The sequence below is a fragment of the Rhinolophus sinicus genome, linkage group LG03 (genome assembly GCF_036562045.2).
Source record: "Rhinolophus sinicus isolate RSC01 linkage group LG03, ASM3656204v1, whole genome shotgun sequence".
Classification (NCBI taxonomy): Eukaryota; Metazoa; Chordata; class Mammalia; order Chiroptera; family Rhinolophidae; genus Rhinolophus; species Rhinolophus sinicus.
Genome location: NC_133753.1, coordinates 192,287,119 through 192,313,063, shown reverse-complemented (window position 1 = coordinate 192,313,063; position 25,945 = coordinate 192,287,119). Strand labels below are relative to the sequence as shown.

Genomic DNA, 25,945 nt, shown 5'->3' with positions numbered 1-25,945 from the left:
TTCTTTGAAATGCTGATTCCTGAATACAGCCCTCCAAAGATTCGGTTCTGTCTGGTGCATCCTAGTAGGGAGTGGCAATCTGCACTTAATGAGCACCCCCAAAACTCACAATTCTAGCTGGATCAGACTGAGAGCCTCCCTGTCCCCCTAGAGAGAGGGGAGACAGACATACTTGAAAGAAAGAAATACCTAATGTATTACCACCCTCAATTTATCATTTCTTGCTTTCTTCAAATAATATTTACTACCAGGATACACCACATTACTGAATAGACTGAAACAAATTCATTCTGTTTTTCATTAGGACCCATTCACAGTCTTTTGTTTCTGTATTATATAATTACCATATCATTGACTATATTCCTTATGCTTTACTTTACATCTCCATGACTACTTTATAACTACGAGTTTATGCTTCTTCATCCCTTTATTTTTTTCACCCTGTCCCCTACACCCTCCCATCTGTCACCCAAATAAATCTAGTACCCATCTAACACCATACATAGTTATTACAATATTACTGACTATATTCCTTACGCTATACCCTACATCCCCATGTCTACTGTGTAACAACCAATTTGTACTTCTTTGAGGTCTGCGTTTTTAACAAGTTTTTGTGCAATGCCTGATTTTCTGTATCAGGTGTGGGTGGGTCATTGCACAGACAACCCTGTATCCTGTGAACTCTTAGGACTTGTTCTAAAAATAACTTCAGTGTACCCACAATCATTCAAGTGAGAGACAGTGCGGACGGAAGCTGGTGAAAGCACACTAAGAAAGACTTGACCCAGGCACCCCAAATCCCTCTCAGCTGAGACTGGGCAGAATAAGCTATTGGCAGGGGGTGGATTCTGAATTGTAATATCTTTGTACAGAAGGGCAGCAGAATTTGACTTCAGGCTTGTTACTAAAGTCTTTTGACAGTAACTTGTAAAAAAGTTTTATCTGCGAATGTCATTTTTGACCTGGGAGGCGCCTCCTATTTAAATGTGCTCCTAACCCCATCTCCTCTCTTCTTTGGCAGCAGCGTCCTGAATGGAACGGACCAGGAGTTTGGCTCACCGATATCTTCTTATTGGTCTAATTAACTGCTGATGCAGAGCGATCTACGATTTGGCGCTTTATTAATCAGTCACTTAGCAGAGTTTTTTAACTGCCACTCTCATATTCTCTCTCCTTTATCAACAGATATTCTCTGTTATCAACAAGGCAGATGACATTCAGTGAGTGTCATTTAATTTTCGACAGCTGCTTCTCAACACACCATCAGTGCAATCCCGGGACAGTACATCTGGAGTCTGGGTTCCAGACGTAATTGCTATGGATCATTATGGATATGTCCATGGAAAGAATCCCGAACAAGGTCTTCCTGACCCATCTTTTTTTGTTATATTGAGATACAAAGCAGGACAGACAGACAGGCGTCGGCTTCAAGGGACCACAGTTTCCATTTTGCTTTCTGGAATGTGGACCTGAAGCTAAGTTTTCATTTTTGTGTATGTGGTTTTCCCCATCAAAGGGCACAGATGAAATTCTCCATGTCTGGACAGGGAGATGGGTTTTATCAGAAAAAACTAGGCTTAAGTAGGCATTTTCCTCCATAAATCGGTTCAAGTATTTTGAAACATCTGTGAACTAAGAGGTTTTGCATCTCGGCACCGTACACACAGGGCTTTTTACTCAGATTGGATTAGATATGTAATAGAGAGGCTGCACAAATTTGCTGTCCTTTCAAAAATTATAGATTTAGCTTCTAAAATGTAAGCTTAAAACACATTCTCTCTTCATAATTTTTCTACAGCTTTATGTTTCGCTGACACTCACGGAGTGGCCTTGGTGATGATTTCAGAAGAAAAAGACAACATCAACCCTCAACATAATTTATGGGGGGGCAAACAGCAAATATACCACTTCATGGATTAGCCGTTCTCTATATTTACATTTTAGAAAGTCTTTATATCAACACTGTATTAAATTTTTATTATTTGACTCAACATCATATTTGGCGCATAAAAAAAGAGTTTTGAGAAGAGAGGAATTATGTGTGTAACAAACAGTTCTGGGAAGGCTAAAATTTTTCCTTGAAATTTTTCTAACCACTTAAAAGCTTTACTATTTATATGTGTGTATTTTAGGATCCAATCAGTGACTGAATTATATTTAAATTATTATTATTGGAATACCAGTGATATTTATTAAAACATGAATTCTCTAATACACTGCACCACTGATGAGACCGATAGAGTTATGATTCTTTCATCCCAGTTTTCATCTGTTGTCTTTATCCAAAGAAGTTACTACTAAGCCAACAGTGGGTATGGTACGGCAGGGAAGTTAGTGATGTCTTTTTAGTACTAACATCGATTTGTGTTGACTCTTCCAATGCAAAACAAACACTACGTATTTGCTACAAGGCTATCAAGGTGAAGGGGCTATTGGTGGCCATGCTAAGAACAACCAGTTGACTCAGCCGTGGAGGGGACTGTGGCGTTATCTGCTTCTAACCAGCGAAGACCTGAACGAATACCTGGGTGCGTGTGTGTGCCAGTGCGTGTAGTGTTTCATTCTAGAGGGAAATGCATACTGACTTCCATTTTCTGCATCAATTATTAAAAAGAAGCTTATCTTGTAAGGGGAATTCTGACTTATTTAACAGGGTGCCAGTCCATTCAAGGAGAGCGAAGACTGAAGCCAGAAACATCGGAAATGCACGTATCATTCGAGGTTTAGGGTGTGTTCCCCCTGTGTAATGACATAGCACTTGTGGGGCCAGGAAGCCAAGTAGGAAAAATCAACACTATGAAATCTGTTTGAAGATATTTACGTAGCAAGCCAGAATTTGAGGGGCTGCTCAAGTCCACTCAGTCAAATCAACAATGGTTTTCTTGGGGTTGCCTTTGCTGCCACGTCTCTCTCCATGGGTTCCGGGGCAGGTCCTCAGTACTCAGACACCATAAAATAGGCGTCATCTGTTGCTATGATCTCTTACTTCTTAGACCCTCTAGAGCTACATGGGGAGAGCTGCTGGCTCCATAGTGAGCCTATGACATTCCAGGACTGCTATGTAGGCCTCTGTTAGCACTGTCACTGAGAAGTAAAAAACACAGGAAGTCACTTTCCAAAGAGCTGGGAAACTCGGAGGTGAGACAGCAGGCATTTTATCTCACAGATTTGCAGTACCCACAGAGTCAAGTCTTTGGTGGCCATTGGTCACTTATTAATGTTTCACTCACTTCGGGGAGAACCTGGTCTCTCTGTGTGCATCCTTCTCTGTGTACTACAGATGACTTCCGGTTATCAATGGAAAACAACTCTTTCACTCACTCGTTACTTTACAATAGTCACTAAAAATACTTGTTGAATATCTGCTAGCAAAGGCGTGGTGAGGGGTTCTGAAACATGCACGAGCCTCAGCTGCCCTTGGGGAGCCCATGTGCCCACTTAGTCAAATGCCTGCCTCTTTTAATGCAGGAAAAATTCAAGGTACTGTCTTCTTTGTATCAGTGTCGGTGCTTTGGGAAGACACAACACAATAAATACCAATAGAGCCACTTGGGATTAGTCCAGGTATTTTAGAGTTTTCACTTTAGTTATTCCACAGCAAATGCAAAGTTATGTGTACATGTCTATGTGTTTGGTTATGGGTATGCATATATACACATACAGATATATGGGGGTGTATATAGTAATCTTTGTCATATACTTAGAATATATAAGTAAAAATTATGTCGTATATAAAATATATACATTCTGTGTAACATGGAGTTAATATATGACAAACACTTTTGTATTAAAAATTACAAAATGCACCTTGGTTAAACAGTGGTGGGAAGGATTCTGATGGAGGCTTAGTTGCAAATTAACTCCACTTTGAGAGATTTCAAGTTATTATTTAAGGTTATTTGTACATTTACTAAAATAGTTGTTCTCTACATAATCCCTACTACTACTCTGATAAAAGTGTTAAAAATGTTTCAAAGCCTCTTACTTATTAAGACAGAGATACCGGGTAACTGTCATCACTGACCTGATGCTGACACTTGAAGTGAGTAGCTGGCAGAGGCCTGTGTGCCCGAATTAACACCTGTGACCTAAGTGTTTAAGCCCTGACAGGAGACCCAGGGATATTTCACCCTCAACACCCCGCTGACTTTAAGTTCAGAAGCGCAGAGGCTGGAGAGTGGGCAAAACCCACGGCATGAGGTCAGACATTGGCCAGCCTTCCCCATTGTGAGGTGCTGGGGACCCAGCCAGGAAGCCACAGTCCGGGCAGCCAACAGATGCAGGGCTGCGTGTGTCTCTGCATCCTTCTTCCCATCTGTCAGTTCCTTCTCTGATTCAATATTATCTGTAAAGGCAGTTTCCCATTGCTTCCTATTTCTACCCGTCATCTGTCCAACCTGCAGCACTACAGAAAGATGACAGATTCTCAGAGTTCAGTGCACAGTACCTGGCCCATTTCTCAACGAAGGGAAAGCCTGTGAGCTGGTTCATTTGTGGGGGCCCCAGAACCGGCCCCATGGTAATCTGTTTCTCTTCATACTTTCACCTACTCTCATCTTTCCTCCAATCTCTAATGTCTCAAATATTCATTCTCATACTCCTGGGATCTTTAACCCCAAGTGAAAAGAAGCTTATAAGACCTTCTAGAGAATTTATTGTTTCAAAGAAAAATCTCAATGCCACTTATTAAAAAAAAAAAACACACAAAAAAACAAGTGGATAGAATCTCTACTCAGGAAGACCGTCACTATCTCCCCAGTGCCTCCTGAATGGGGTCGGCTCTAGAGAGCAGCCCTCAGAACACTGTAGCCTTCACCTCATGTATGACGTGGGTGCCCAGCTCTGCCTTAAACCCACCAGGGCTCACGGCACCGCTGGACACTTGTTCGTAACTAATGTGGAACCCGTCCCTCCTGACCTATACCTGTCTTCTCCTGCTTGCACCTGTCACAGCTGCACTTCGTTAAACCCAAGCTCAAACGTGCCTCTGTCAGGGACCCTTTCCTGAGCCTCCTCAGGACGTGTCCCGCCCTGCCCTTGGTCCTGTCTCATAGCTCATGTCCTAACCACCTGGTGTTACACGCTACTTCTGAACTGATGTCACTCCCACCCTCCTTCCAGTCAAACGAGACCCCTGGAGTCACGACTTTGTCTGAATTCCCAGTAGACCTTGGCTGGTATCAAGATTCTCCATAGTAACCATACTTACAATTTATTGGGCTCTTTCAATGAGTGTGCACAATGATAAATAATTGGTGGGCATGATCTCCATCTCAGATGATCTTTGTAATGACCCTGCATAATTGTTGCTGTCATTACCCCACTATAAGATATACAAACAATCTCAGAGGTGCCCTATTTTGTTCCCTCAACAGGCCAAGAACGTTTTCACCTCAGGACCCTTGCACTGGCTGTTCCCTCTGCCTGGGGCATTCTTCCCCAGAGAACCACAGGCTTGCTCTCTCCTTGCTTCAGGTGCTTGTTCAGTTGACACCTTATCATCGAGAGCTTCTTGGCCACCCGGTGCCTCTGACATCCCTGCTTCCTTTAGTCTCTCTCCCCATGGCTCTTCTCACCATCTAAGCAGATCATTACCTCCGAGAGAACAGGGGCGTAGGCCTCTATTGTTCACAGGTGCATGTCCAGCACCCAGAAGTGTGCCTGGCACAAAATGGGTGTTTAGCAAATATTTGCTGAGTTGAACCCAAATGTCTAACGTCACAGAGCTAGTAAGTAATGGAACCAGGACATGCACCTACATCTGTAAAGCCTTTAAAGCCACGCTCTAAACCACTGCCTTCTATATTTGCAGAACTCAGTGGAATGCAACCACAATTCTTTGCTCTTCATCTACAATGAAATCCATTACTGACTCATTCTTTGAATTGTTCTGTCCTTAGATACTAAAATTACCCAGATTCTTTGGGACTTACAGCAACATTCACGACTATCCACCTTCATGCGCTGAGGCCACCTTTCCTTGCTGGCTAGCCTACTGCCCCACTGACTTCTTTTTCCCGTTGGGACCTCTCTTCATTGCCTTGGGACTTCATTCTAGACGTAGCCATTGCTTTCTGGGTACCATGTTTCCCTTATGTAGCTAGAATACACCCTCAAGTGCTGCAGCTTTCTAGGAAAGGGTGCACAGGAGATAGATTTTATAAATACTTGCAAGTCAGAAGATATGTGGTGCTCCCTTCACAGAGGATGGATAATTTGGCTACGTGCAGATTTTAGGTTGAAAACTATTTTCGCCCAGAATGTTAAGAGGACCACCGGATTGTTCTTTATCATCCAGCATCACTACTGGAAGTCAGGTGGCATAATATTATAATATTATGTTGGTGCTTTAACATTTCATGCCATAGAATATGAATTGTTTTCTATTCCAAGCATAGGGTATTTCCTATGGAGGCATACGTCCCTCAGCTGCAAAGAATCTTTTCTGTAGTAATTCATTGATAATTTGCTTCTCTCCATTCTCTTTCTGGGACTCTAGTAATATGTTAGATGTCCTGGAGTTGTCCTTCAAGGCTCTTACTGTATTATCCTCATGGTTTTTGTCGCTTTCCCTTTATGGTCTATCTTCCAAGTGATTTCTGTGACTGTTTTCCAGACATTCTATCACAGTTTTAATTTAATATATTTTTACGGCTTAGAAAGATTTCCTTGTTCTTTGATCCTTTCATATATCATCCAGTTCTTAATAAACACAAGATCTTCTTTAATCCTTCTCAGTACAAAACCTAAAGTTTTTGCTTCGTTCTTTTAATCTCTTTTATTCTGTAAATTATCACTGTTTCTTCTGAGAGACAGTCAGTTTTCTACTTTTTATGCTACTAATTCTCCCCAATACCTCAGGAATCCTTGCTAATTAATCAAATTTGAGAAAAAACCAGCACCTTCTTCTGCTATAATCTACATAGAAGTGTTTCCCACTGGGTGTCCCTGAATTTGTGACAGGGACAATGGGGCATTCAGGCTGGTAGTTTCCTCTAGAATGAGAAGGTGGGGGTGCAGCCCCAAACCCCTTACCAGGCCATCACCCCACATGTCTGTATGAAATAAACTTTATTGGGGTCACGGGCAGCCGTAACCAAAGTCAAAGCTTCTCAGTTTTTTCAGTTTCTTCAGGGGCACACATCTGTTCCTTACCTTGCAGGGAGGCACTGGTTCCTTGGCACCATGTTGGCAGGAGACAGGGGCTGTGAGTGGGATGAGGCAGCCAACTGAGTTCCAATAGATCCCTTCATCTTTAGCCTCACCTCTCTCCCCAGGCCGCCACCTCTACTCCGACCCTTGAGCCTGTCTAAGAATTCACTGAAGATGGCCAGTCCACCTCTGCAGGGCCGACAGAGCAAATTCTTGGGAAAAACGTCTGCATTTTAATTGTCTGTCACTCCTATCTACTTTGCTTTCTAGGAAATTCCTAAAAAGACTTGCTTGTGGGTGACACCCACCGAGTGGCCTCTGGCCTCCATGTCCTTGTCTTTTTCGTAATTTCATTCTCTGTTGAAATTCTGTACTTTAGTTTTCAGAGGGTCTGAGGTATAGGGGAGGCAGTGAGTGAACAGAGTACGCCATCATGAACTGTTGTCCAAGACACATTTTCATTTTTCAAATTTACATTTTCCCCGTTACATTAAAGCATGATCAAAATCATGAACTTATCAATAACACTGGAAAGGCTTTGACTGAATTCTACGTAAAGAAGCCACTTTCCTACAAAAGAACAAAAAAGACCTGCTTACCCCATTTTAACTAGCAAGGCTGCCATATAGTAGGAAGGGGAAGGAAGGTATAATTTCTGTGAAATAACAAAAAAGAAAGATGTCAGAAATCGCTTTGGGGCCACCTCACATCCCAAATGTTTAGTCCCAGATCCAGCCACTAACGTGCAGTGACAGGATGTGAAAACAGCCTCTCCCTGCTACTGTCTGACCTGGACACAACTGGACAGAAATGAGATACCAACCTAAGTGTGATGAGATACTGCCTAAAGTGACTTTCCAAGGGAATATCTGATGGCTATTTCTGAGAGTCCTGTGTCTCTACGCGATGAAGATTGTTAGACAGGGGTCAGCAAGTGCAAGTTGCTCAAGAGATTTCAGTACACGCACTCCCGGGAGGGAGAGCCTGGAAACAGCGGCTTCCATGGGGCCACTAGGATACAGGCTCTCTGCCATAAAAGGGGTCCCAGAATTCTAGGCGGTAAAAAGCTGACAAAATAGTCACTCTGATGGTGGAAGCAGGACAGGGTCAAATGTGGGAACCGACCTGCATTCCCCAAATTTGTTGGGGTGCAGGATGCCAGGATGCACTGTGCAGAGACCCATATTCTTTTCTGATCTAGAAGACAGCCTGGGCAGGGACATCTGAGGAGGGGGCAGCGGTTGAGGCCTGGCCAGTGGGGAACGCCATGCAGCTTCTGTGGTGGGGAGGGGTCTGGTTTCAAAACCCCTGGACATTCCAGGGGAGAGTCAGCCTTAAGCACCTTTGAAAGGAGATTCAAGTGCTGATTGATTTTACAGGCTGATCACATTCTAATTAGTAAATCTAAACTAGTTTTTTTGTGTAAATCTAAACTAGTTTAATTAGTAAATCTAAACACATATATATATATATATTTTTCATTTTTGTTCTTTTTTTTTTTTTTTTTTTTTTTTTTTACTTAAAGGTGAGCAGAAGGTTCATAAGAACTGATCAAGTGTTTGTCCCCAGGCAGAGACAGATCAACTTCAGGAAATGTAGTTTAAAGGAGCAGAGGCAGCCAGATATCTCATTGCATTGTGAGCGTATCTCAAGTGCTGTGTGTTAAACAAACTGGCTCATTATCTGAGGGCCTTCATGTTTCCTTTGAGAACCTGACATCGGAGATCAAGAAGCTTTTATCTAGGATTAGGCTTTTCTTTTTTTTTTTTTTTCTATTACTTTCTCATAACAGGTGCACCTGGAAGCATTAGCAAGTCAGGGGACGGATCTGAAATCTCCAGATATTCGAAAGTTAGGGTTTATAGTATGTGATCCACTCAAAATGCTGAGTTTTATGTCCATTTGGCAGGAGTACATGCGGAAAAGTCTTGACCAAATTCCTCCCCATATTAGGTCAATTTTATTGCAATCGTTGCTTAAGAATCTACATTTAATCCATCTCATTTTTACCTCAAAATAAGCTTGTGATGTTTGGCTGAACTGTAATACATATGCACAACTCAGATTTCTATTTTTAACAGGATTAATTTTGCTCTAAACCAGAAAATGAAAGGGTCTTGTTATTTTCCTTGCAAAAGTGGAAAAAAAAATTGGTAATGGTAAAGTCATATTAAACACAATGCTGACAAATATTTGAGACACTTTTGCTTTTTTCAAAATCACTAGTCATTTAAATAAGTTGAAAACTTACATTGCATTTCTGCATTCTTGGTGTTTTTCTTCAAGAACACGAAATATGCTACTCCTACCCATATATCATGTATATTTAAGGGTGTAGAGAAGCTGAACTCAAAGTGATCTAGGTTCAAATCACATCCCTGTCTTTTGCAGCGAAGTAACTTTGGGCAAGGAACTTATTGATAAGCCCCTGTTTTCGAATCTGTAGAATGTGGGTAAAAATCTCACCTAACTCATTAAGTTGCTGGAAACTACATGGGGTACAGTTTGCAGAGTGTCTGGCACGAGGCATTGGCATACAGCAAATGCTTTATATTGCTATATGGTTTTTTTCACCTCATTTTATTTATTATGCATAAAACAAATACACTTAACTTTTACATTCCAAACTATAAAACTATGTGTCAGGAGAAAAATGTAAAACCTACCTGTGTCATTTATTTAGCCTTCTACTACCTGGACCATTTATAAGTGATCATTTTTGAATTGTCTCATTTCAAAATAAGCTGGGAAAGTTCTAACAGCTCAATCTGGGAGCAGGGAAGAACTCTTCCGATGGCTTCCTAAGTGTTTGCATGCCTATTTTTTCATGGAGAATCCACCCTCCACACAGCCCGAGGATGAAGTGTCTGGCATGCAAAGATGACCAGGTCACTTCCCGGCTGGATGAAATTACAAGCCCTTCACCTCTCGTCCCCTCCTTATCTCCACCCCACCCTGTCACTCATTTCTGGCTCAAGAAGGCTGAGCGGCAGGTCATCTCTACCACTCCCAACCCACCCCACCTTCACCACCCACCTTCTCTATACTTTTTTGTTCCAATGACCATTTTTCACTAGTTTCGTCTATACAGTATTTCTCAGTTCCATCTACACTGCTTAGCTCTGGAGCCACCACTAAAGAAGCATCTGCAGCACGCATTTGATCCCCACTGTAAGAGATGCCCCGCGAATATGTTCCCATGGTAACCAACCTGTCTCACCCTAGCACTGGGTTTCCAATCGCCTAATCTTCTACCCACTCCCAAGTAGGTCTCCTGAGGGCAAGGACTCATCTCTCTATGCCCAACACAGAAACTGGTGTGTTTTGGGACTCAAAAGACCTGCTTTCTGTCTGAAACTAAAACAAATGACTTCTTATACATCCAAGTCAGCGTGGTAGGTATTATTAAATAATACAAGTTAATTTTCACTGAGACAGCCAGTGCACTAGTATTTTATATACATTTTCTGATTTATGTCAGAAATTATAAGAGTAGACTGATATTATTGTGATCCCCTGAATGAGGGAATATTTTAAGCAGGTGAGTATGCATAAGGCAGCTAATGTTAGGGACCTCCAACAAGGCAGAGCTGAGTCTCCACTCAGATAGCACTCGACAACATAGAGAGATGTGACGAAAAAGAAGAAAGTTCCAGGGGATCTTTGGACTCTGGAAACTTAACCTCTGAGAAATTACACTGTGCTAGGTTTCATGTGAAGTGTGGTGTTTTCCCAGAGGGCCGGAACTCTGAGCTCTGTGGCCAGAGTTTCTAAAGTTTAGCCATGGGGGAAACTCTGGACATGTGTTCCTTACCAAGAGCTCACCGCTAACGACCAGAGATCCTCAGACAGAACTTACACATTTCTGGAAATGTTGGTAGCTAAGCCATTTCTTGAAAACATTTTCAGCCTCTAGTTTTTTCCTTCCATTCTCTCTTGGCTGCCCTTCCCCCAGTAGTATTTTACCAACACCCTTCAGTGAAACTGCTCTTTCAAGGTACTGGTGAGTACACTGTGCTAAACCAATGTCCTTGAACGGTTGCAATTTATTGCTCTCCTACCTTGAGACATGCTGTTCTCCTGGCTTCTAAGAAATGACACTGACCCATACTTTTGGCTTCTGTCTTTCTTTTGCTGCTTCCTTCTCAACTCCCAGAACTCTACATCTGTGGGACACGTCAGGGCTCGGTCCTTGGACCACTTCTCTCCCTACTTCCCAAATAATTTCTTCTAGACTCATGGTCTTAAACACCAGCTGCTGCTGATGACCCCCTAATTTTTATCTCCAGCCTGAGCTTCTCCCCTGAACTGACTTACAGCCCCAGCTCTCTGCTTCACATGTGCATTTTGATTCTGACAGATAACACATGTCCAAAACCAAGATCTTAAAATTTACCAACACTGCACCAAAACCCAACCGACTCCCCCCGCAGCCTGCCCCATCTCAGTCCATGGCGCCTCCATTCTTCTGGTGGTTGGGTCGGTGGCATCCTCTTTTTCTTACCATCATCACCGAGTCTATAGAAAATCCAGTCAGCTCTACCACATATACACGTACCTCCAGAATTACACTACTTTCCGTGATTTCAAGTGCCACCATCCTGGGCCGTGCCGTATCATCCCTTGCTCAGATGACTTCAAGAACCTCCCCACTGGTATTCTTGTTTTGCCTTTGCTTCCTTACAATGTATTCTCCGCACAGCAGCCAGGGAGACCCTGCTACAAACTAAATCATATTGTGTCACGTCCCCGCTGCAGTCCTTACGGCTCCCGGACTTACCACAGCCAGCATCCCCAAGTCCTCATCACGACTTACAAGGCCCCCCTTTCTGGTCACTTCCTGACCTCATGTCATTTCCTTGCCCTCCTCTCTGCTCCTGCCTACCGGTCTCCCAGCTGTTCTACAAACATGGCAGACACATGCCTATTTGCCCTCCTTTGAACTTCCTGTAGCGTCTGTGCAGAACTCGCTTTCCCTAGATATGAATATGGCCTACTCCCTCACTTCCTTCATGGCTGACTCAAAAGTTACCTTCTAGTTAGAGCTTTCCCTGGCCTCTCTACCAAAAATAGTTATCGTGATGATTTCCTGCCTTCTCCATTTGAAATGAGGCCAGGAATATTGGTTGATATTGATTACTACTGTATCCCCAGGGTCTAAATCAGTGTCAGTAAATCAGAGGTGCTTAATAAATAATTATTGAATGAATTAATTCATTAAAAAGGTAAAGTTACTACTAATTCTGTATTCACACATGCTAGTTTTCAGTGGCAAATCTCCAAAATCACAACCCTGAAAAATCCAAAAGCTATTTTTCAGTCTTGATGTTAACTGTGCTTTCAATTAGCAAACCGGATGGCTCCCAACTTTACGATGCCTGGAATGGTATCAAGCACACAGATTTAGGTGTGGAGTCCAAAAGCTCCAATATCCCTGATCTCTCACAAACGGTAGTCTGTTCCCAAGCTTTTCCTGGGCCATAGTTTCCCAATATCCAAATGGGGCATATGATCTTATGCAACCCAACTATTTATGCAGAGTTATAATCTTAAACTCAAAATCTGCCAGCAGCAATTTGCATGAAAAAATTTTTCAAATGAATATTGAAAAGCATGCATTTTAAACAAAGTAATTCAAACATTACAAGTGTTCATTGTAGCTCTAAAATTAAGACTCTTCAACGGCATGTTGATTTTTTTTTTTTTTTTTTTGTCACCAGGTAACAAAAATGAAATATGGTCAAAGAATTTGAGGAACAGATGGAAATGGGGAGGGAAACAAAGGCACAAGAGATTGTGTTGACGGACTGCAGTTCTCTTCTGACTGGCCCACGCCTTCCAGTGCCCCAACACACACAGCCGACATCAAACCCCAGAAACCTTCAGTCCAGATACTAGAGTGAAAGTGGTTTTCACAACCTCTTTCCTTTTACAGCCTCTTCCTACGTTCAGTGACATAAGGAGCTGTGGGGCTCTCTCTGTGCTCCGTTTGCACGCCCCCAACCTCTCCACCAGATCCACACTCCCTATTTTTACTAAAATGATACAGTGGAACAAGAACAAGTTTACCATGTGTAATCAGTGCGACCAAGAGCTGGCAGCTAAGACTCCTGGTTTCTCTCCCCAGGTCTGTGCAGGAAATGAAACGGCCTTTAGCCTAGACTCTCTGTGCCTCCGTTTCCTGTTCTCGATGGTGGCTGGGAAGAGTGTCACAGCTCTTTAGTACCCCGCAAGCTCCACTAGTTCCGCACTACCTGGAATGATCTAATACCTTGTTTTATAAACTTATAAAACAAAGTTGCCATACACGTCTCCTAGCCCTCTCTTCCAGCCACACTGTTCCCTAGTGCCTGCCTTCCAGATATTTTGGTACTGGTGCCAGACTGGCACTAATGACCAGCTACCTCCTAAATTCTATTGAAGACAGTGAGAGGGAATACTATTCTCATTTCAGTAAACATGCTGGGCATGATTTGGGGGTGGCGGAATTCCGGCCTGCACCTTGCTATGTCAACCCAGCCCACACCAGCAATTACTGTGCGGAATTACCGACGCCCTTGGACACCTGCCTCGTGTATGCAACAGGTTCCTATTTGTATCCTATTTCTCTTCACGGTCACCTATGTATGCCAGGAAAGGAAACATGAGTGCAGCGTCTGTTACTAGAGTGACACAATTACCAAATACTTTCATAAGAAGGAAAAAATCGGCAGTAAATCCAGGTTAGTTGTCAGGTGTTTTAGGAAACAACACATTAGTCTTTCAATCATAGTGTTTGTTCAAGCTGAACATACGGGGCTATCCCAGCAGACAGTCACCAGCTCAACCTGGTCTTTGGTGGACAAAACCACCACAGACATTTAACTTCCTCTGCATTGGCAGAGAAAAGCAGGTTTCTTCCCACCCCTACCCTATAAGAGCCTGCAAAAATTTAAGGGATCTCATTATTGGTTACTTTCCCCTCACTGTTAGAATCTGTGTAAATTAAATGGTAGGTATGGGGAGTACTTTACTTCTCCCAGTGACTAAATTTAGACAAAATACAATAAATTCCAGTCATGACAAAGTAGTAAAAATTAAAGGCAATTCATCATTGTTACGTTTTCACTCCTATTCAAATCTATGTAAATTGGATGTCTGCTTTGAGAAAATCCATTACTTTCTTCTACAACTAAGTGTAGATAACTATAGGCGATCATATAAATATTGTGAGTTTCATTTACTTTGCTCTTTTTTCTGTATACAAGCAACAGGTCTATGGAATTCTTTATTAAATTTGACTTAATTTTATGAATGTTAGTCTTCTGATGGGGGGTAGGAATTAAGAGTTTGAGAGATGGCATTACTTTCAAAAAAGAAGCGGCCTCTTTTAGTGCAGCTACTAACATAACCTGGGGACGCCCTGGCATTCTCTATATCCTGCAGGTCCCGGACCCTGGGCCACAGACACGCCCAGCTCGAGTCCTGCTCAAGCCCAGCTGCTGGCCTCCAGCCTGCGCGCCACCCCACAATGTGCCCAGGCGCCCCCCTGGTGGAGCCACGGAAGGTGGGCAGCGAGCGTTTACCTGCCAGGCTGCCCGGCCTCTGGAGGGTGGCGGTGGCATACAGCTCCTGCGAGTGCTTGCTGTACTGCTCCGACGCGTGGACCAGGCGCTTGGTGGGCGACAGGGTGGCGTACGTGCCGATGGTGGAGCTCAGCTGGTGGATGGGCGAGGAGGAGATGGTCGACTGCACGGTGGGGGGCGAGGTCACGCGGATCGGGGACAGGCCGGCCGAGGACACGACGATGTTGATGGGCGAGCTGGTGCTGTAGGACTTGGCCAGGCGGCTGGGCGACTGCTTGGGCGAGGAGCCGCGCGGCGCGGCGTAGGCGGCGCCCTCGGGGGCCGAGCCTCCGCGCTGCAGCTTGGTGGGCGAGCCGCCCTGCGGCGCTGCCAGCGGGGAGCCCCCGCGCGGCGGCGCGGGGAGCGTGGAGCTCGAGTAGTAGAGCGCGGCGGCGGCCGCGGGCGGCGCGTCCGGCAGGTGGAAGGCGCTGCCCAGGCTGGGCGCGAACGGCTCCCGAGGCGGCGGCGGCGGCGGCGGCGCGGGCTCCGGCCCCGGCAGGTGCCCCGAGCGGCCCGTGGTGCCCTGTGCGCGGGAGAGCAGAGAACACGCGCGCTTAGCCGGGGGAAGCTAGGGCCCCGCCCGCCCGGCCCGGACCCCGCCCGGCGAGGGAGGGACACTGGGCGCTCGGCCGCCTCCAGCAGAACCGCGCGTGGGATCGAGACGCACACGCCCCTCGAGCTTCTCCCGCAGGTGCTTCTCCCACAGAAAGAAAAACCAACTAGCCAAGGCCGGCTGACAGCGGGTTTGGCATCACGTGTGGCGGACGGGGCAGTATTCTAGTTACACAGCTAAGATGTTTCTGGAATAGCAAAGGCGTCGCATCAGTAAAGTTTTAAAAAGGCCACCCGACAGGGCCACCGTGATCGACTGGAGGGCAATCGCGATCAGTTAGTTTTAATGCGAGATTCTGGCGTTAAACTCATTTCCTCCACCAACCCCAAGTTAATTCACTGGATACAGTGTCTGCCTCCCGAACTGGCTAAGTTGTGTACGTGTCTGGAGACATCAAGACTGAACCAGAATGCACCTACTTGGCAGGATTTATTCTGCTGCCATTGTCGCATTGATTCTTCTTTATGGGCAAGAAAAGTTAAAAAAAAGGAGAAATAGTAAGTTGGAATAAAAACGCTTGGTCTTTCAGTATTTTTTTTAGAGCAATTCTAGAGAAACCAGAGCAACTGTAAATGAAAAGACAAAAAAAGCCTCCCTTTCCTAGATTTTAAGCCTGGCCTCTAAATCTTTCAGCATCTACTCCTTACCCCTCCCCCGCGACCCCCACTCGCTTTTAAGAGCCCCCTGCAGCTGTGTCTTTAAGTTGAAAGCCAGTTGCCTCTCATTTATTTACAAGAACACAAAAGACAACAAGGGCTGGGGTGGAGACAGTTGGAGGGGAGAACACTTTCCTTGAATCTTGTCCAGAGACAAATTTGCATTCGAATGAAAACACTACGTTGTTAAGCACTTCTGGGCAGGAGGTCTGGGATCTTCCAGGCTTTCCCCGAAGAGCAGAAAGGTTTTTGAGAGCAGTCGGGTGTGAAAAGGGGGTAGGACTGTCCTCAGAGAGAGAAGCTGGGAAGGAAGACTTTGAAATTCGGGATGGGAATTGGGAGGGGAGGAGGAAGCTGGGGAGATGAAGGGAAGGGGGAGCCAGAGAGCCGGAACAGATGCTGCCCATTAAAAGTTTCAATTACGCCTCTCCACCGGGTCTGGAATGGCGATCGGCAAATAACAGACTGGGCACTTCCATAGGCACATACACAGCATTCCGGTTCATGTGAAAATCTGAGGGAGTTAATTGAGCAACATGAAAATCTCCATAAAGAGCAGCCTGGAAATAAAGGGAAAGAGTTTGCTGAAAGACGTGTGTGTGTGTGTGTGTGTGTGTGTGTGTGTGTGTGTGTGTGTGTGTGTGTGTGTGTGTGTGTCTATATCTATCCACTGACACGTATTCTCTCCTTGACCAAACTCCAGTCAGGCCCCTCTGGACTCTTTTCTCCCCTAGGCCCTGATTTTTGGGGCTCTGTGTTCATCTCTACATTGTCCGGTTTTAGCAAGAATCCGGCTAAGTCCGCTTAGCTAGCTCCCCCCACTCTCCATGTCTGATCGCCCCCTATATCTGACCATGTTCCTCTTCCTCCACCATCTCCTAGATGGTGTCTCATCACCCTGGCCTGCCTTCAGCGAGAATCCTTTTAGATCATTTTAGCCAGAAATCCTTACCCCTGACGTTTCCTCTTAGTAATATACTGCCCACTGACCCCTCCCTGGTCCTCGGCTATGAGTTCACACTTTTCCTTGCTGTATTCTACACTGAGCCCAGTTCTATACTGAGGTCTCTTTTCTCCTATTGCAATCGTTTTTGTTTTTTTTTCTGAATAAAATCTGTATTTACCACTTTACTGTTCAGTTGTGGTTTTTCTTTAACACCACAGAGCAATTATTTTGAGTGTAGCAGTAGGAGGGAAAGTAAACGAAATCTCCATGATTTGTTCAATGATGTGTCTCCAGAAACCAGAGCAAAGCTTGATTCATCGCAGAGATGTCACCCATGTTTACAGAATGAATGAAAAGATGGTTAATAAAGGTGGTCTCAAGGCTTTGCAATGTGGAAGATGGTGGATGAACCGTGCAGAACTGCTGTGAATACCCTAAACCCCAGAGATATATTCCAGCATCATCCAGAGTCATGGGGGTGCTTAGATCCAGTTTTTGCTTTTCTCCTGGAAGAAGTTCTGAGCAAGACATGTACAGACTAAGCTTCTCAAACCTGGCTGCCTGATATAATCGCCAGGGAGCTTTTGAAATAAAATCTCGGTGCCTGTGCTGTACACGAGCCATTTAACTCAGAATCTCTGGAGGTGGGACACAGCCACCAGGCTTTTTGGAAGCTCACCAGGTGATTCCATGTGCAACGGAAGGCACAAACAAGTGATCTCGAGCACGGTCATTTTCCAGCCTTCGTGGGTCCCTGCTCTAGCAGCCAGTATGCACATTAGCACCAGTGTCACCCACCTTTACTGGGTCCGAAACTTGGAGGGAGAGGCCCAGGGATCTGTGTTTTAACAAGTTCTCTAGGTGATTATAGTGCTCACTAAAATGTGCAAGCCACTGACTGACAAGAGATTCTGACTCAGGAGCCCGAGTGGGCCTGGGAGGCTGCATTTCTAACTATCTCCTAGGGGTCTGAGAACCACTGCTAAGGTGCAAACAGTCAGTGCTTCCCCCACTTTCTTCCGAAGTGCTCCTGGGGCCTGAGAGATGGAATAGACTTCCACATGAATTTTTGTACCGTCTTCCCATAGGAGCATAAGAAGGAGAAAGAAACCCCCAGGCTGTCAGGAGACCCCCTGCTTACAACAGAACAAATACCTTTTGTTACGTCTTGAATATATGATGTTCATAATAACCCTAGAAGACATTAGTGATGTTATTACCAGGTAGCATGACTTCTAATAAAATAAATGCTTAAGTACTTAAAAGAAGTACTAGAGTTTACCAAGGTTATGTAGTATTCTAATATTTAAATATTTGAATGACACGGACGCGAGGGAAACCTTGAACACATTTTGCAAATACTTTATTTTCCTTTTAATCTGTTGGACTGTCAAGGCCCAGGAATGCTAACTCCGCTGAATATTATTGCCTAAGAAGGTTTCCTAAACAGCCCCCACACCTGTAGAAGTTTCGAGAACTGCCACACTAGCTCAAGCTATTCTAATAGGCAACATACAGCAATCAATTAAAAAAATGTTTCTAAATATTTTAATATGTTGGTGAAATGTTGCCAATAACTTCTACACGTGGAAAAGAAACAGAAACATAATAACATTTGATTTACTCTTGAAGACTGATACAGTATGCTGGAAATGTTTAATATCTTCACTGTCCAATGTGGTAGCCACCAGACACATAGATTAGATATATGCACCAGATTTTACCACAGATTTAATGTAATTTATTGGAATTAAGTTAATTTTTAAGTAGGCAAATGTGGTTAGTGGCCCCCTTACTGCACTGTATGGTTGTATAACCTCTAGAAGAGATTTCTTTATTGACGGTGAGATGCTTAAAAGAAAAATGATATAAAAATATTTAGATATATTTGGAGACTATTGGGCCCCAATACTGTCCTGTATCACGGTATGGGCCACTGACAGGGACAATAAATAATCCAGGGGTGTAATACTCCATTCCGGTGGCCCACGGAGTAACAAGTGTCTAAGAATGGTTCTTTGGCTAAACTGAGAAATCTGTTTTTAGCATCAGTTGGACAAAAACAGTGATCTTTCTGGAGACTGTTTCCACTCTGGTGTTTATGTTTTGTTCCATTGTGTAATTTCATTCAGCAGCTCTTGGCCAGTTAGGACAACAAAAGGCTGCACTTCAAGTTTACTGCACAATGAGTGGGATGGTTTATGACTACCTAAGTCACTGGATTACAAGTAATATAAACACAGTTCAACATATATAGAATTGCATCCACTTTACTGTTACGGAAGCTCCATTTTAACTTAAAAGTATGTGAACACTATAAAATTGTAAATCTAATATTAAAACTAGAATTCTAAAACTTAAAAAAAATAAATGACTACTCCATGCTTCCTCCTTAATGATATTTGGGAATGTGTGTGTACAAGCAATGAAAATTGAAATATATATGTATATTTTTATTGATGATGACACCCTTAAAAGAAAAATAATGATATAAAAATTTTTAGATATATTTGGAGAATACTGGGCCCCAATACTGTCCCGCATCACACTATGGGCTACTGACAGGGACAGTTCCTGTGGTGTCTGCATGTTTAGCTCTTTGAATCAGTCTCAACCCATCTGTGTGACATTGACAAGAAGCAGACCATTGCCAGGTAGTTGCTCTGACTGAATGGCTTTGACAGGCAGAGTTTGGGGCACATTAAATGTCATTCCTTTCTTGCTTCCCATTATGGAAAATTCATCAAGAGAAAAACGAAATATTACTTCTAATTTCTATGGACATTTTATTTAGATTATACCTTAAGTAAAAAAAAAAAAAATGTAGGAATTTGTTTTTCATGGGATATGAGCAATACACATAACCCAACAAAGCTCTTACAAATGAACTTACTATCTGCAGTATAGTTTACATATAAGTTTCAGATGGACCAGATTTTGGATATCCTACAGTTGTGATTTTTTATATTATATGTTTGCAAGAGTTTGCGTGTGCATACGTGGTACACTGAGGCTTCCTGTGTAACTGTGGAGTGCACTTACACCTATTTTATAGAAGTATTTAAGGGGAGGGTGTATTTTCAACATGTAGTGGAAATAATATAGAAATGGGAATTTAGATAACATATACATTATTGCCATTAACTAACAACACTCAAGTTCCATGCATTAATTTGCTCATTAAGTCAATAAACCATTAACAAGAGCCTTGTATATTCTGTGAACAAATGAGGAGTTTGTTCGTGAAGGTCTCCCTGCAAGCCTCGTCCATGGAGTATTTCACCTTGACATTGCTTTGGACATCTGCCATTGTTCTATTTTTGTTTGTACAGAGTACTACCTGGCTCACAATTATGACACCATTCTTTTCTGGAAGTTTGAGCCCCTGAAAATATGACGCTCATGGACCAGAGCATGACATCAGCCTCAATATAGAACTGAGTTGTGTCCAGATCCCTTCCCGCTGTATCTTCTGTAAATGCGGGGTAGGGATGGCACGGGGGAAGAGGGGAAAACATTCTCTGAACTTGGAAACTTACGTAATCATTCTTTGGGGACTGGAAGTACAAAAATCCCACACCAACACGCACTGCTTACAGCCAGGTAACAAGAGACCTGACAACCTGGACTGTAAGGACTCTTGACCTCAAATCATGAGAACGCAGTGTCAATGAGAAAAACCATGTTTTCAAAAGCAGGTCCATGGTTTATGAGCAGACTTTGTGAAGATGCATTTAGACCTGCCAAGAGTCCTAGAATTGTCAGTGGGGCCCTTAACTCTGGGTCAGAAGGAATATTTGCCCAGAATGCTGGGCAGCCAGGCCCACAGCATCAGGAACAGGGAACTGGAGTCCCTGTGGCTTCCCAGAGGGAGCTTAATGGCTTGGGGTAAGCAGTTTGTCTCCCATCAGCCGTACTCATCACTTGTCATTTTCTGGGATGACCATCAGACTGGTGAACCTACTAATTCCCAGTGTCTCCCCTTTGCAGACAATCCTGGTTGTGGTGACTAAAGTCACCATGGGGAGTCCTGCTCCTGGGCAAAAACAATGTCATGAGAAGCAAAGCTAGCTGGTACGTTTCAAAGGAAGTCAGAGCATCAGGGCCAAGGCCACAGAAGAGCCACAGCATACGAACATGAACATGACGTTGGGTTTGGTGAGGAAGCAGTTCGGGCTGGTGTCTGAGGGAAGGCGAAAGCAGAGAGGGTTAAGTAGTGACCAGACAGACAAGAAAATAGTAGCAATGATCCGGAAGACTGCTCTTTCTAGGAGTGAGGAAGCCTGAATAACTTTTAAATACTAAAAAATAGAACATGGTTTAAGACGATATGTTTTAAAACATCCATTTCTAAACCAGAACTATCTAATAACATGATTTAGTAATATCAGCTACATGTGCTGATTACAAATTCTGAGAATTTGTTGAACTCTCCTAGGCTAAGTCTGCCTAGGGTGCCAGGCTTGCTTACAAATATGGACAAAGACAACTACTCTCACAAGTTGGAAACAAGAAATCACTAACTCTAAAATGTAAACAGTTTTACGTAGGTATTAAATAAAATGTTCCTGCAACATAATGAAATTAAAATGAATCTACACACTCAAGTAAATTCTGTGCCCTTGAACTTACTCTGTGGGGTGAAAGAAATGTGCTTGAACACTACTACCATTGCTCCCCAAATTTTGATCACTTCTCTTTTGAAAACTGTCTTCAGAAAGAATGCCACTCTTTAAAATATTTCCCCAGGTAGAAAATCCTGGTACTGTGTAAAACGTTAGATTTTGGAAATAGCCAAGTAAAATCATCAAGTGCCTTGTCTAGCGATTCCCCTGAGGAGTGTTGGTTGTGGTAAAAACTAATATGAAATATAAAGTACAAAGACAGCATCTGTGCACAGTTCACACCCCCTCTGGAGTCATCACTGCTGAGATGAGGAAAGAAGGGCTGGGTTTACCTGGTGGGACATCACACTAACAGTGAAAGGTAGTGCCCAGAGCAAAAAAGTAAGCTCAAGTATCTGAAAATCTAAGGCACTTGGAAGGAATTCCTTCCTCAGATGAGAATATCTCAATTTGAAGGACCATGAGATAATAATGGAGACCACCCTCACTGCTTTCTCTTTGCATGAGGGTCCCAATATTATGAAGGGGGTGGGGGGGAAGAAAAAGAAGTGGGAGGAGGAAGGAGAGAGAGAGAGAGAAAGACAGAGATCTTGCAAACCATATTGTCTCTGTCAATGCAGATAGAAGGAGACGGTAATGGAACCATTTTCCCAGGGCTAAAGAGCCACTAGTACAAACAGCATAGTATGAAGCTTTGCATCTTGGGTACTGGTCTTTCCTTCCCTCAGACATCCTTTGCGTAGAAGTACAATTAGGGTCATTATCAATAAATATTCTGAAAGTATTTAATATGCCATTAATAGGGTCTATCAATGTCAAAAAAACAGAGAAGGAAAAATAAAACAATGACATAAGTGTGTTACGTAAATTGATCTTAAAGAATATTTAAGGAGGGATTTCTTGATGGCAACTCTTTCTTAAAAACATGAGCTTTGGCAGAAGTATACTACACAAAACTTCTTTCAGTAAGAGACTCATTTAGTATGACTTCAATAACCCAAATATTTGCTCAGAAGAGCAAATGTTATAGTAAAAGGCATACACACCCTCCCTGCCATGAGAAATGTTTCAGTTATTAAAGCCAGATTAAATATATTTGTACTGGAAAGAGAAAATGGAGGCAGCAGATTTTAAAGTAGAACAATGAGAAAGGATTTCCAATAAGTAATCATCTGAAAACGCTCTTAAAAAAAAATAAGCTGCCAGTTTCCCACAAATATGCCAAGAAAAGTATACAAAATGACATGATTTCTCCTCTAAATGCCCTACGATGTATATTGTACAGTAGAGTCTACACAAACAGACCTCTGCAATGTTGTGTTTCCCAAGTTCATTAGTGACTTTTCTCATTACAAGTAAACAAGGCCACCCATAGTTAAGCAAACTGTAGCGATGTCACACTGGTTGTCTGTAGAACCCTTATCATCCAACCATCAGTAAATAGGTGTTTATTGGGGATTTGCTTCTCCCTTGCACCTGTGGGTCTCTGTGTCTGCCAAGCCATCATCCATAGCTTTCTCCAACTCCTTGACCTCCACATCTATAGCATGCGAGAGTATACCCACCAGCCATGTTCCAAACTCAACAAACACATCGGCCTCTGGCAGAAGTAAGGAGACGGCATATTTATGATTACGATATCATGTAAATGAGGACTTTTAAGACGTAAAAGTCAGTGCAACATTAAATAGATAGGCCAGATCAAAAAGAATTTGGACATTTTACTTCTTGAAAACCTTATTGCTTTTCTAGTCTCCACTATTGTTCAGTTTTATTTTATGGAATGATCATACAATCTTTAATTTCCTGCAGCAAGCATGCTTTTCCCTACAATTATGAACATACACATGCTTACTTCTGTTCTGCTGGAGAACATGAAAGTGGTTTCAAAATCTTTAGGTTTCTGTACTACTTTGCCAGTGCTCTTTACCCAGATGTATATTTTCTTATTTTTTGCATATTTTTTCTTTGAGGGATGAAATGCTTGGTGAGACTACTTGATGCTTGAACATGGGGGGGAAAACATTTTTTGAGTGACTTCTCTGTGCCAGAAGTTTGATGTTCAGCATTTCACACAATCCAGAGGAAATTGTATCTGAGTGGAAGCAGACAAAGCCGGAGGAGAGCCAGTTTCCTTAAGTGTCTCATCCCCCACAGCCTTTGCAGTCTCATTGTAGAGAATGAGGATGGGTCTGGAGGCACCTGGGAAACCTTAGGTGAACCCTGGGCCAGTTACTGGGGACGTAGGGATTCATGGTGTAGGTTTCTGCTCTTGCAACAAGGCAACCTGATGGAAAGAAACAGATTTATATGCCACTGACTGTAGGGTATTATTATATGTGATGTGACAGAATGAGGCTTTCAACACATACATCAGGTCATTTTGTGCCTCTGCGGACAATTCTCTACCAGCTTCTCATTTCACTCTGAGTAAAAGACAATGACTGACGGGGTCTCCAGTCCCCTCACAACTCCTCCAGCCACTCTAACCACTTCAACCTCCTTGCTGTTCCTTCAGTGTGCTAGGCCACCTCATCTGGGAGCCACACATTTGCTGTCCCCCTGGAAGCCATACCGCTGCCTCCCTCTTCTCCTTCCCATTTTGTCCAAATGTCACTTTCTCCACAAGGCCCCGCTGTGTCACACCCCATCCTGTACTTTGCATCCCGCTTACCCTCTTCTGCATTTATTTCCTCCTCACAGAGATCATCACCTTCTGACAAACTTTGCGATTTACTCATTCATTGTGCTAATTTTCTCAATTCCCATGGCTGCTTCTAGAATGTACATTCCTCAACAACAAGAACTGTGTTTATTTTCATTCCTCCTCCATCCCAAGCAGAAGCATCAGCTCATGCCATACAGGAGGCACACGATAAACACCTTGAATGCATAAAGAATAACCCAGAGAGACACAAGCATAACGGGAAAAGCAGTTGTGTTGACTGGGGCGCCTCACAAGAGCCACGCAAAGGCCAGCTGGCTTAGAGGGGGAAAGGAGGGGCTTTGGGGTAACCTACACACCCTGTTTAGAGGCTGGGCAGGGAGCCTGCAGGGTAGTTGAGCAGCAAAAAGAGTGACTAAATTGACTCACGTTCCTTCTGGGAAAGGCCTTGGGGTCCTGTGCAAGGGTCGTACAGTCTCTCTCCTCATGAACTCATCCTGGAGCTTGAGGAGAACGACTTCCAAGGATCTTAGTTAGGGCAACACCAGAGAACTAATATTTGATGGCAAGTATTATGACTCATGGTTTTATTCAGACTGATTCACGGGGCAACGCCGGCTCTGCGCGTCTCACCAGGAGGGCCTGGCGTCAAGCCTGGTTGGGATCAGTCAAACATTGACTGTGTGAATCAACTGGAGTCTTTTAAAAACTGAAATTAGAATCTGTGAACACTGATGACACTGCTTCAAAATTGCATCCCAATGTGATTTATGAGCGAGAATAGAAAACCATTTTGCTTTACAGTTACACATTTTCTTTCAGACCAAAAACTGAAATGGTTTTCTGGTAATTGGTTATTGACCTTATCAACTTGGTCTGGCATGTGTCAGCCAGAATTTGAAGTGTACTAGCCCTTTTCAGTACTTTATGTGTCCAGGATCTTCAAAAAATTCATCTGGCCTAGAAGGAATGAACACTGATACCACTCAGAATGTTGAAAAGAATGGAGCCAAGGGCTCCACAAAACCACTGGAGTCCAGGGGTTCTGAAGAAAACCTGAACCAAGGAGCTGTGATTGGAATGGTAGGTGGCCTACTTTCAAGCTCAATGCTGAGGAAAAACACTGGTTTACTTGGTCAGCATTTCTTTGACATTATTTTGAAGTCACAGGTCCTATAAGATGCTCAATAAAACACACCTTTCAGGCCACAGCACACTAAAGCTGAAAGGAAATCACGGTAGAGACATCTGCAAAGTAGCTAAAGGATTCAGATACACCAACTGCCTCACTCCTGTTAATGGAGTGGATCAGAACACCCCCCTGGTCGGAGGATTCAGACTTCATGCTACTTACTTGCCTGCCAAGTGAGCCTGCCAGCAACCTTTGCCTCCAAATGATCACCTTGAACATGCACACTTCAAGACGCCTTCAAACGATAACCCCAATGACCGCAAATACAGAGCTCTGCTATCTTTACAACTTAGTTACACTTTCTGATCAACCTTTAAAGCAGACTTTTAATGTGAGGCCCAATCTTGTCATTTTAGGGCTTTTACTGTTTTACTCCCATGGCAGTTAGTGGATGACAGAATTAACCCCAGCAAGTGGGAGGGACTCCGCCAACATGGCAGTAGCTACATCACCACATTGCTTGTCCACATGTGTACACCCCCCAATAGG

The 25,945-nt window shown here is 43.5% G+C and overlaps 1 protein-coding gene across 3 annotated transcripts in view; it reads right to left on the bottom strand.

Annotated features, from left to right (window-relative positions):
* CTNND2 (catenin delta 2) overlaps positions 1-25,945 on the bottom strand; it is an 826,448-nt gene that overhangs the window by 346,561 nt on the left and 453,942 nt on the right. For all 3 annotated transcript variants that reach the window (XM_074329072.1, XM_074329071.1, XM_074329073.1), the window contains one exon: positions 14,721-15,282. In XM_074329072.1, the coding sequence (XP_074185173.1) occupies positions 14,721-15,282 (562 nt within the window). The remainder of the gene's footprint in view (positions 1-14,720; positions 15,283-25,945) is intronic.